The sequence below is a fragment of the Nannospalax galili genome, unplaced genomic scaffold (genome assembly GCF_000622305.1).
Source record: "Nannospalax galili isolate Female #2095 unplaced genomic scaffold, S.galili_v1.0 scaffold180, whole genome shotgun sequence".
In the NCBI taxonomy this organism is placed as follows: domain Eukaryota; kingdom Metazoa; phylum Chordata; class Mammalia; order Rodentia; family Spalacidae; genus Nannospalax; species Nannospalax galili.
In genome coordinates, this window is record NW_008348199.1 from 2463057 (window position 1) to 2475941 (window position 12885).

Genomic DNA, 12885 nt, shown 5'->3' on the forward strand with positions numbered 1-12885 from the left:
CCCCCTCCCCTGCACGCCCCAGGCCCCAGTCAGCCCACCCCTCACCTGCACACCCCAGGCCCCAGTCAGCCCACCCCTCACCTGCACACCCCAGACCCTGGCCTGTATACCCCAGGCCCCGGCCAGCCCACCCATCACCTTCACACCCCAGGCCCTGGCCAGCCCACCCCTCATCTGCACACCCCAGCTTCTCCTCCCTAACCATTTGCAGAACATCCACAGCCTGCCCCCCTCCCAGAACCTTGGCTTCCTTCAAGACCACACTGTCATTGCTCCCAGGCCCATGCTCAGGCCTATGTCCCATCAGGACCTCCCAACAGCCTAACAGGGTATGTGATGCAGACTGCCCACATAGGGAGCCCCACTCTACACCACAGTGCACAGTAGGCCAATGCCATTTAGCATTGGCTAACCCTAAATGCCAGACACCTCTGGGTCTGCCACCTCTTGGCACTCCACCCACAGCCTAACCGGTACCCTGTACTGGCTTCCCCTGTCCCCTGGGGCCAGGCACTGTCCCAGCCAGGGAGTCTCCCTTAGTCCAGCAAGGATGAGAAAGAAGGTCCAGCCCTCTTCCCTCTCCTTCCCAGGGACTCAGAGTGTGGCAGGCAGGCAGGGGGGACGGTAAGAGGGGGTTGCTGTCTAGAGCAGAGCCAGAGGTAAGGACCACATGGGTGTGACTGGATCCACTTTGCTCTTCTGTACTGGGCCCAACAGCCAGACTGATGTCCTCTTAGTCCCACGGGCCCTGGGGTCTCCTAGCCCACATTCTAGTCTCCCCTTAGAAATGAACTCTAACACAGCCTGGTCTCCATTTACTACTAGGGTATCAAGTAGGGTTTGTTTCTGCTGGGACAGGGAACAAGGTCACATCAGCTCAAGGGGGAGTGTGTTTCTTCCATGTAGTCTAGAGGTGGGATGTCCCCAGCTGGCACAGTGGTCACGCAGTCAGGGAGACATTTTTGGCTCTACTGTCCTCAACACCTGATTTCCTTCCCCAAGACCACCTCATGGTCCAAGGTGGCTGCTGGAGTCCCAGCATCATAACCCTATTCCAGACTTCAGAGGGAGAAGAAGGCATGCCCTGTTCCTTTAAAGATGGTGTTCTAGAAAGAACTCAGGACCTGCCGCTGAGGAGGACAGAAGCCGCAATGGTGGGTGGGTGACTAGAAGCCTCTGCCAGGCTCCTCTGTGGCCCCCTGCACCCGTTAATGGGCTTCCTGATTCCTAGGTGCTACGGCAGTATAGCATCAACCTGTCAGAGGAGGAGTTTTTCCATGTGCTGGAGTACTATGACAAGTCTCTGTCTTCCAAGATCTCCTACAACGACTTTCTACGGGCCTTCCTGCAGTAGGCACTCCTGTGGAGCTATGTTGGGACAGGTGGGCCTCTGAGTCTGTCCCCAAGACTAGTAAAACCAGACAACTGAGGGCTTTAGTGAAATCCCTAAAGTGTCTCCAGAACAAACCCCCACCCAGACTCTGGCTCTGGGATGGGCAGGCTCTGGCCTGCATCCCACATCCCGGCCTCTCTGGGTGGTCACAGGGCAGCCGCTGGTCTTGGCATCCTCACTCTCATTGGTTTGAACAAATAAGACTTTGCATGAATGACTCAGGACTTTAAAGGAACTGCTAGTAATAAAATGTTCACAAATGTTGGGATTCCTGGGGGTTTTTCATGACTGCCCTCAGGATACCCCTCAATACCCCCAGTACTCAAGGGCCAGACCTCCTCTGCACACCTGCTCCCTGCCCTGGACCAAAGGATGGCCAAACCCTTGGCCATGTCCCTGTCCCTGCCCCTGCCCAGAGAATCATCCTCTTCCCCACAGAACAGGTCCATGTCAAGGCCAGTCAGTGACGGTCAGCTTTCCTGAGGCCCAGCCCATGGGCAGCTGGGACATCACCACGGCCTTGGATGGGCCCTTCTAAAGCCACAAGAGACAAGCTCAGGGTGGCTGAGGGGTGGAGGAAAGCTGCTGTCCTGCTTGCAGTGAAGCCTCCACTGAGGGGTAGCGCTGGCTGTCTACCTGAGCACTTCCTCTGTTGGCCTGGCTGGCCAGCCTCTGCCTGGGTGATAGGACCCAGGCCACACTACTATGTAACCTCTGCTTGCTCACTGCCCTCGGGCATGGACGGGGACCACACCATCACCACTGTGGGCAGCAGATGTTCATGGGAGAAGGAAGAGCCTTGTGGGCCAGCCTGCTGGGGCCCAGGCAAGGATGGGGGATGCCAGTGTGGCATTTGGGATGAGGCAGGGCCAATTTAAACATTTTTATGTGTATGAGTACATTGCCTGCATGTATGTGATGCCCCCATATCATGTAAAGCCCATGGAGGTCAGAAGAGGGCATCAGACCCCCTGGAACTGGAGTTATGGACGTTATTAACCTCCATGTGGGTGCTGTAATTCTAACCCGGGTCCTCTGCAAGAGCAGTCAGTGCTCTTAACCACTGAGCCATCTCTCCAGCCTGACAGGGTCAATTTCAACATGTGCCAGACTCAGGCACAGACCTTCCTGAATGCTGTCACCTTGGTTGCCATTCACATCCCACCAGATAGGTGCCAGCAAAAGGATGGAGTTAATGGACAGGACTATGGATTCAGCCTGGGCAATGAGTGGTTCCCAGGCCAGTGGGGACAAGGCCAAAGGCTGCGTCTTGACACCTGGATTCCAGGCTCCCCAAAAGCCTGTTGTCTGTCACCTGTGGTGCTCCTAGGAGGTGGTGAACCTTTTAAGAGGTAGGGCTTCATGGTGTCTGTATCATTGGTGGTGTGTCCATGGACAGGGTAATGAGACTCCAGTCCCTTCCTCCTCCTTTCCTTCTCTCCCCAGTTAGCTTTGTGTCAACTTGACACAACTCAGTTCACCCAGAGTCTCATGAGGGATTGTGTGCATCAGGCTGACCTGCAGGCATGTCTGGGGATGGGAGGGTTGTCTTAATAGATGTAGGAAGACCCAGCCCACTGCAGGCATCACCATTCTCCAGGCAGGGTCCTAAGCTGGGGAGGGGGGCACATTGGTTCCTCTGTGCTGTTAACTGTGGAAGTGCTGTGAGAAGCTCAAGCTCCTCTTAGCACTTCCCTTCAGTGATGGACGGGAACCTGGAGCCCTGAGCTGCAATCTCAGTGGAAGACTGACTCAAGAAGATGTTGGGCAGCAGAGGGAGATACAACCTTGACCTCTGGCCTTTTTGCATACACATACACATACATGTACTGTATCCCAGAAAACAAAAGGCATGCTAAAGGAGGCTGGGGCGGGCATGGCCATGCACACCTGTAATCCCAGCGCTCAGGAGGTGGAGATAGGGGATCATGAACTCAAAGCCAGCCTAGGCTACAGAGAGAGACCTGTCTCAACAGAAAAAAATAGACTTTGTTTTTCTAAGTGTTAAAGGAGGTTCTAATATCCTGAAAACAAGTGAGTCAGAAATCCAGATCTAGCAAAGAAATGGGTGTCAGAAATAAGATAAAAGTTAAAAGAAGATGGTTTGTCCTAAATACTCTTAAAAGGGCTGTTTCCAGAATTTGAAGCCATGCATCATGTTCTGACACACTTGTGGCATGGCATATAAAGATGTGTGTTTTCAAACGTACCTGTAAGCTGTCAAGCAACCACCAAAAAACTATCCATGGGCTGGTGAGGCAGCTCAGCAGGTATAGGTGCTTGTGGCCAAGCCTGATGACCCGAGTTTGATCCCCAAGACCTACGTGGCAGAAAAAAATGACCCCTGTCCTGACTTTCTCACATGCACACACACACACGAGAGTAGTTTTTAAAAGTCTATAAAAAGTAAAATACGTCCACAGAGATCAAAATGGAACCATAAAAAAAATGAACAACAAATGCTGGTGAGGATGTGGGGAGGAGCCCTTGTCCACTGCTGGTGGCAGTGCAAACTGACGTACCCTAAGGTCAGTGCGGCACTTCCTCAGAAAACTAAAACTTGGGGCCGGAGAGATGGCTCAGCAGTTAACAGCACTGACCGCTCTTGCAGAAGACCCAGGTTCAATTCCCAGCACCCACATGGCAGCTACGACCATCCTTAACTCCAGTTCCAGGGGAATCTGAAGCCACCTTCTGACCTCTGTGTCATTGCACGACACTGGTGCACTTACCTACATGCAGGCAATACACACATACACATAAAATAAAAATAAAATTTTTTAAAAACCTAAACTAAAAATAGAAACACCATCTGAGCCAGCTCTACCACTGCTGGGTATACAGCAAAGGATTCCCCGTCACACACCACAGAGACCTGTGTGTCCTGTTAACTGTTGCACAGTCAGGCAGTGGATCTGACCTGCTGTCCCCCCACAGATGAATAGACAAAATGTGGTGCAGATACAGAGAAAAATGGAGTTCCATCATCTATAGGGAAGTGGATGGAGCTGGGGACCATCATGTTAAGCAGATAAACCAGACTTGGAGGGAGCAGTGGACGGGAGAAGGGGCACACGAGACAGTAACAGGGTGTGCCTACTGTCAGAAAGCACGATGAAATGTGAGGAGACCCATCACTTTTCATAATCAATGTGCACTAATAAAATTTTCTAAGCCACAGTGTGTGTCCCAGTAGGTGAAGACAGGCAGACCAAGGAAATGCCGCCAGTTTTTATCACTAGTACTTAAGATGTGTGCATGTCTTTGAACATTAATGTAGGCAGCACAGTGGACTGGAGGCCTGTGCACAGCCAGAGCCCTCCGGGAGCTCCAGGGAGCAGGAGAAAGCTTAGCAGCTTGAGGCCCCTCCCTACAGGGACTGAAGGGCAGGGCCCTTCAGAGGGACTCGGGAGGACCAGGGCAGCGTGTGCTTTGTATGTTCTCGAATCTTATCCTCGAATTTATATTTTGACAGTGACAGCTGATGGGGCAGTGGAGTATGTGCTGGGGGCTCTAGAACTTGGCTCAGGCCAACCCTCCCTGCCTCCCTGGAATGAGTTCTTAAAAAGGCTGATTTTCTGCTTGGTATGACATGTCTGCCCCAGACCGCACCTCTAGGCCTCTCCTCCCACTGACATGTGCCCTCACTATCACTCCAGTTGTCGTCATAGAGGCACCTGGACCACTGGACACTCCTCTCACACTTCCAGGGAACTTCCAGCTCAGGAGACCCAAATAACTGTGTCCTTCCTTAAAGCCTGTTCTTCTTGCTCTCATGCTCTCCTCTGTGACTGGCAGCCAACATCCACTGCCTTCCTTGGTTCTCTGTGGCCCTTGTCCACACACCCACCTTCACCAATCTTTGCTCCTAAATCTGTTAACCATCACCATCAGCATCTCCCTGTTCCAAGCCAGGCTCTCAGGAAGCACTCAGCAAATGCTTGGTCTGTGCATGGATAGATGGATAGGATGATGGGCATGTGTGTAGGATGGATGGAAGATGGATGGATGGAAGGATGGATGGAAGGATGGAAGATGGATGTATGGATGGAAGTTGGATGTATGGATGGAAGGCTGAAGGATCGATGGATGGAAGGGTAGAAGATGGATGGATGAAAGGATGGAAGATAAATGTATAGAAGGATGAATTGATGGAAGGATGGATGGAGGGAGGATGGATGGATGGATGGATGGATGCATAACTTGATGGGTGGGTGGGTAGGTGGATTCTTTGGTGAGCAGATGAATGGCGATGAATGAAAGTTTCGATGGATAGATAAAGGGATATCCTGAGAGAGGTGGATAGATGGATGGTTTGGTGAGTAAATAGATGGGTGGATGGTTTATGGGTGTGGGGGGTGGGTACATGGATGGATGGATGGATGGATGGATGGATGGAAGATGGAGGGATCTCTGGAGGGAGGTGAGTGGATGGTTTGGTGGGTAGATGGATGGGATGGATGGATAATTTTGTAGATAGGGGGATGAATAGCTTGTTGCATGAGTGAACAGATGATGTATGAAAGTATAGGCCAAGGGGTGAGTGACTGGCTAAGTAGAAAGAGGAACAGCTGGACAGACGGATGGGTACAAATGACAGAATTTGTGGAGCTTGAAGGGACTTTGAGCTGGGGTGCCTTTCTTAGGCACCACCTGGACCTTTTCTCTGCCAAGGGCTCCTGACAAGACAAGCCAGCACCCAGGCCACATCAAGGTGTCCTGCTTTGGGAGTCAAACACAGTCCTACCCATATCACCACCTCTGTGGCCCCTGCACCCAAAGGAGGCTGAGGCAAGGAAGGGAGGTGTAGTTGCCAATGCACACAAGGTCTTTAGACTCCAAATTCTGCCCAGGACATGGGGTTCCTCCTGCCTCTGCCCCATGTGACACCCAGGGACACCACAGAAAGCAGCTTGGTGGACCGGCTTTTTCTTTTTACAAAGACTTTATTGTCTAACATGCTTGACAAAAAAAAAAAATTACAGCCACAATCAAGTTATGCTGAAATGATTGAGGAGCACACCGTCATCTTTCAAACCTCCAGGACTTTTAATGAATTTTCTCTTAAAGCAACAGCTGTCTTCATAGTTTTTCTTTCCCACATAAAAATACACCATATTCTGAAGATACCTTAGGAAAAACATTATTTTTAAGTTTATAGTTCTTGGTCCATATAGAAACTGAGGGGCCAAGACAGTACGTGGGAGGTATGTTTTCTCTGCCCCAAACACGTCTCGCATCTGAGGCACCAGAGGGAGACGTTGGACATGTCCCCAGCCACCAGGAATCATTTGGCCCAAGCAGGATTCCTGTAGCCCGGTGACCTGTCCTGGTCAATATGGGGCACTGCAGGGCTCCTAGGAACATAGCCTGACCTGCAGTTAGCCAGATGAACCCAGCTCATTCAGTTCTGGGAAGGAATCAGGAACTGAGCTTGCTGGGATGCTGCACTCAGAGCTCAAGATTCCTCAGGATCCAAAGGACTCTTGATCGAGAATGAACCGAAGCCAGTTTTGAATGGGACTCTTCAAAATTAAGCAGGAGCCTTCTCTTTAGGGAGAGAACTTGTGAGGGCGATAATCAAGGTCTGTGAGGACTGTGAGGGCAATAATCAAGGGCTGTTTGTGCTGTGCATCCTCAGGCAAGTGGCCTCACCTCTCTGGCCTCAGTGTCCTCATCTCTATAATGAGGCAACAGGACCTTGCGGGACTGTCTGTGGATGAAGCAACCTTATATCTGCATAAAGGTGTCAGGAGATCTGGTTCCCAAGGCTGGGGCCAGACTGAGGAAGTGAGGCCCAGTTAGGCTCATGACATGACAAGGGTTGTAGAACACCGTGAATCAGGACAAAGGACACTATTTTAATGATGAATTACCGAGAATCAAAATGAGTGTGAAAATAGTCCACAACGAACAAATAGTATTTTAAACAAGGAAAGCCTCGGACCCTCCCTCCCCATGGCCCAGGCCCTGCTGGCTCTGCCCTCTGGGGAACAGGCTCCCCTAGGCCTATCCCTAGGAAGAAAGGCGGCAGCCCAAGGTGGAGCAGCTGGAGCTCAGCCCACTGTCGCTGTGCCACCTCCCAGTAGCCGGTGGTGTGGTGAAGACTGAGCCCTTCAGGGGTCCTGGGCTCCTGCTCAGCAAACACAATGACTCCGAATGGGAAACTGCATCGAAGGTCAGAACCCACTGTGGAGCATTAATAAGAATCGTGTTAGGGTCAGAAATGGGGGTGTGCACATGCCACACACACAGGGCACACGTGATGGGCACTGGACCTCAACCTACACACCTTCTTAACCGTTGTGATCTGTAGAGCAATGGGGTCCACAGGGGACCCAAGACTGCCTCACTGTGCAGAGGACCTCGCCAACGAGTGCCAGCCACTCAGATAGGACATCTTAAAGAACCAGCCCCCCAAATCCAGGCTCCGAGCAGAAGCCTGGGACGACCAGTCAGTGTTCATGTCAGGGATTAAGGAAGAAAGGGGAACTGTGCCAAGCCCACTGCTGTGGGCCTGGCCAGAGACAGTTGGAATTCCTGAGATGTCCCTGAACACTCCCTCAGGGCTTCCTCCACGAGCAGGTCTGTCTCTTCCTCCTCCCACTGGAGAAGAAAAGCTGTTTGCGCCCAGGCCATGCGCTCCAACTCTGGGCACAGCTGTACTCACTCTCAGACGGAGGGACGTTTTTGTAACATATCCCAAAATGTATACAAGAGCAGTGGCTTCTCAAAGCAGAAGGGTGTCCAACTGAGCAGTGTGACACTCCTGTCATTTCCCAAACAAGATGGGGCTGTGAGCCTGTCAGGCCCTTGAACGAAGGACGGATGTACATGTAGGAAGAGGTGAGTGTGGCCCTACTAAGGGCCTAAGGCCCCTGCTGCAGGCAGCACAGGGCTGACAGTCAAAGGGGATTTTCTTTATCCCAAGGACTCCATGCGCCGCTGGCTGGTCCTGTGGCCAGACAGACTGCCTGGGCTGTTCCACATGGAAGAAAGTGGGGTGGGGGATCCGGGCTCTTGGCCAGACATACAGAGCTCACACAGGCAGGCAGAGCTGGGGTTGGGAGCAGTCAGGAGTTCCGGGGTGTGGGGAGGTCAATGACTATGGGTGGGTTCACAGGCTGGTAGTTCACAGTGCACACAGACGCATTCACGTAGGTGGTGGTCCCGTCCGCCATGACGCCATACCCTGGGAAGTAAACATGTCCCCATCAGACCAGGACCTGAAGCTGTCTGGCAGCTACCGGTGCTCAGCCACAATGAGCAGGATGTGTCTGAGGCAAACTACTGCAGCTTCCAAACCCAGTCTTTTCATTTGTCAAATGGAAGTGGTAATGACAGGTGTTTCTGCACCTGTTTGGAGGACCACATAAGGTGGTCTTTGCACAGTGTCTTCAGGCCAGTGTCTGGTACACAGAAAATACATAGGAAGTCATCATCATCAATATCGTCCTCATCCATGTTAGCTTTTTCTTAAGCATCAACATCATCACCATGACATCATTAGTATCAACAGCATCACCATGACCATGACCAGCATCCCTGCCATCATCACCATGAAACCATTAGTATCAACATCATCACTGTGACATCATCAGCACGGTCCACATGACCATGACCAGCATCCCTGCCGTCATCAACATGACATCATCATTATCAGCATCATCTCCATGACAGCAGCAGCATGGTCTCCATGATCATTATCAACATCACCAGAGCAGCATCACTGCCATTATCACCATGATGTCATAATTCCCATAACCCCCACTGTCATAGTGATCCCTGTGACCTCCACCACCATTACCACCTTCTTAGTACCGTCCCCTTGACCATCATCAGCATCGCTGCCATCACCATGACATCATCATCCCATGATCACCATCATCATCATCACCAGCATCATCACATCATTATCATCAGCAACACTGTCCCCATCACTGCCACCATCACTTTCAGCATGACAGTCTCATGCATGATCTTCACGGCCATCACCAGCATCACCATATCATCATCACTGCCACCGTCACCATCCCACTAATGCCATTATCACCATGACATAACATCACCCAACCCCATGACATCATCAGCATCCTTGCCCTCCTTGTCACCATCTCCATCGCTGCCATCATTCTCATCACCATGACATTGTCAACATCCTCCTCCTCATTGCCATCTTCATCATGACACCATCAGCATCATGACCATCCCCCTCACCAATCCTCATCCTTATCCACGTCATCATCATCACCATCACTATCAACATTACCACCACCGCCATGATCATCAACACCATCATCAGCATCACCATCAACACAGTCGTCATCACCCTCACTATCAGTACTACCACCACCACCATGACCATCGGCACATCCTTAGCACACCATCACCACACCCTCGTTACCGGCATCCTCCTGTCATGTCCCATGTCACCATTATACAACCACCATCATCACTATCATCAGCATCAGCAGCATCTTCATCACCGCTGTCGTCACTATCTCCATTGTCATCAGAATCAGCACCTTTATCGCTGTCCCATTCCTGTCTTCCCCATCATTCTCGCTCACCTCTGCTTGTTAGAATCCTGTCCCCCGGCTCAGACTGTCTCCACAGCCGAAGGGACACTCCCTCTCTGCTTTGGAGCTCTGTTTGCCTATACAATTATGTAGGGGTGTGGTCTGGGTCACAGGCAACTTTATATACGATGGCCCTGCATGAACACTGGTGGGTACACAGACAGGTGTGTGTGGCAATGTGGATGGTCAGGATTGTGAGTCATCCTGCCCACAGTGTGAACATCCTGGCCACTCCAGCAGCCTGGCTCCAACCCCTAGGACAGAAGCAGGACACCACACATCTCCACATTGTGATGGGGACACATGATAGAAGTGGGGTGTCTACACCACTGGGGCTTCTCAGGCAGGGAGATTGAGTCACATTTATTCACAGTGCGCCCACTCCAGGTCACAATTGAAATGTCCCTCCTCCAACAACTCCCCAGACTAGAGGCAAGACAATCAGGGGGTTCTGAGGACAGAACTCCTCAACTGGCAGAGCCTGAGTTCACCTGCCCTTCAGCGTTTCCGTCCTCACTAACTGGGTGGCAGCAAGCGCGTGAGCCTTCTGCAACACGACAGAAGTGGGCTCTTCCCTATCTGGCTGAAGAAGTCAGGGAGAGAGCTGGCGATCAGGGAGGAAGGAAGGCAAGGAGCCCCTCTGAAGCCCTAGCACGTGAGGATCCCTCCCCTCCCACCCACTGACCTTCGTGGATGTGGCCAAAGACATGCAGCCGCGGCTGAACTCGCCTCTGGACTGTGTTAAGCAGCTCCACACAGCCCACACGCTGCATCTTCTTAGGGACCCAATCCAGGAAGCCTGTAAAGGAAGACAGTGGGGGCTGTGAGGGGTGGGGGCTCCTTGTATCCTAGGAAACAGACCATGCAGACTGGGTGGGACCTGGAATTCTATGTTTCAGGCCTGTCTATCTCCTTCAGCATTAGCTCTGTCTCCTGGTACAACAAATTCCAGAGCCCTGCCTCACCTCTGCCTCAGGGAGGAAACCCAGCCTCCCTTCCTTGGCAGGGCTGTGCTAAGAGGCTCTTCACAAGAGCCAAGAGTGTGTCAGGCACCTTAAGCCACTAGAGCCCTTGACTCATGCCTGCTCCAGTGGTCCCCAGGGTGACATCCAACCCAGGGTGACATCCAACTATTGCATAGAAAAGCAACGGAGCCCCCAGCACTCCAGTGGCAGAGTGGAGCCTGGGAGTGAGATTTTCATTTTAGAAGTTTTCTCCACAGAATGCCAGAGAAGCTGGGGTGAGGCTCGTTTGGTGGTTTGCCTATCATGCATGAAGCCCTGGGTTTGATCCCTAGCACGGTATAAACCAGACAGGATGGCTTACACCTGTAATCCCAGCCTTTGGAAGGTGAAGGCCGGAGGATCAGGAGGTAAAGGTCATCCTTGGTTACACAGCAAGTTTGAGGCCAGCCAGGGATACATAAGACCCTGTTGAGAGAGGAGAGAGAGACACGGAGTGGGGGAAGGGAGGGAGGGAGAGAAAGAGAGACCCACAGAAGCATGGCAGTGAGCTCTCTGGCTGCTGATGTTCACACGGTGCCCGCCGTGTCTGCTGGTCACCAGCCTCCTGGAGCCATCCCATGTGGCGACAGCTTATTATCCTCACATGGTCACACAATGAAGAGCACTGGATGACTCGCCTGAGCAATCAGGTTCCTGTCAGCCCCTCTATGTTTGGGTGGGTGACACAGGCTCTGCAGCTGCCAACCAGGGGTCAAGGGAGCCTTGACTCAAAGCACCAGGCAGGCTTCACTATAGGAGGAGCAGAGACACAGCAAGAGAGGGGAGAAGGAGAGAAGGGAGATGGGAAGAGGGGGAGGAGGTGGCTTTGGGTACATGGTGAGGTTAGGTCTCAGGCTCTGCTGCTCCTGGGACCTTGTTTCTGTTTCCGTTTCATCCAACTATTAGAAGTACTGCTATGGAAACTAGAATCACAAAGACCTATCCTTACACAGCAGTGTGTGCTGAGAGGGGCCAGGTTCGCAGGTCCCTACACCCCAGCTGCCCTGGTGCCTACGCCGTTTGAAGAGGAAGCACATCCACATCCACCGGCACACCTGGCACACATAGGCACTCTCAAAACAGGTTCGTGGTGTGTCCACTGTGACTGGGTGGGGCATGTAGAGAGCACGAAGCCAGACGATGTGACTCCTAGGAAACAGATGAAGAAGAGGATGTGGATGGATGGATGGATGGATGATGGATGGATGGATGGATGATGGATGGATGGATGGATAAATGGAAGGTGGGTAGATGGATAAACAGGTATGTATGAATGAATCAATGGCTAATCAATGGACAGATGAAGGATAGATGAATGGATAGTGAACAGAATATGACGGATGGACAATGGAAGAAGAATAAATAGGATGGATGGATGGTAGATGAAGGATGGGTGGATAGATGATGGATGGATGGAGGATGGATGGATGCTAGATGGAGGGAGGATGGAGGATGTATAATAGACAAATGATGGATGGAGGATGGATTGATGAATGCTGGATGGATAGAGGGTAGGGGATGGATGGACAGAGGACAGGTAAGTAGATAGACAGATCAGAAGGAGGCATGGACGGGGAGTGAAAACTAGAAGAAACCTGAAGGGGAAGAGGATGAGAAAAGAAAAGGGAGGAAGTTTGGAAAGGAAGGGAGGAGCCTAGGCATCAGGAGGATGAAGAGAAAGCGATCCCTAGAGCCAAACACAGCTCAGATGCTGCTGACTGCTGAAGGACTTGGTCCAGTGGGAAGAAACCTGGTCCATATCTTGTGCTGCCCCAGCAGAGGTCTAAGCCTCAGGGTTCCTCCATCAACAGTGGGATAAAGAGCCTCACTTGGGGCAACTCTGTGGTCAGAACAGGTGCTCAGTATGTGGACTGGGTGGGGCACAGAATATTTCTGAGGTATGTGAGCA

The 12885-nt window shown here is 51.8% G+C and overlaps 2 protein-coding genes across 5 annotated transcripts in view; one reads left to right on the forward strand and one right to left on the reverse strand.

The window, feature by feature from the left end:
• The window catches only part of Efcab6 (EF-hand calcium binding domain 6), a 205876-nt gene extending 204178 nt beyond the window's left edge, over window positions 1-1698 (forward strand). The window contains 1 exon segment of the mRNA XM_029569164.1: window positions 1232-1698. Coding sequence (XP_029425024.1) covers window positions 1232-1354 — 123 coding nt within the window. The 3' untranslated portion in view covers window positions 1355-1698.
• Window positions 1699-6326: 4628 nt separating this feature from the next.
• The window catches only part of Mpped1 (metallophosphoesterase domain containing 1), an 80558-nt gene continuing 73999 nt past the window's right edge, over window positions 6327-12885 (reverse strand). Inside the window, exons 5-7 of one of the 4 annotated variants that reach the window (XR_003851382.1) lie at window positions 10658-10771; window positions 7686-8585; window positions 7489-7582 (exon numbers count right to left, since the gene is read on the reverse strand). Coding sequence is in view for 3 of the 4 variants with exons in the window: in XM_008844729.3 (XP_008842951.1) it covers window positions 7266-7582; window positions 10658-10771 (431 nt within the window). In the remaining variant the exon portion in view is untranslated. Of the gene's footprint in view, window positions 8586-10657; window positions 10772-12885 lie in introns of all 4 variants that reach the window. The other 3 variants (XM_008844729.3, XM_008844728.1, XM_029569179.1) reach the window with 3 other exon arrangements.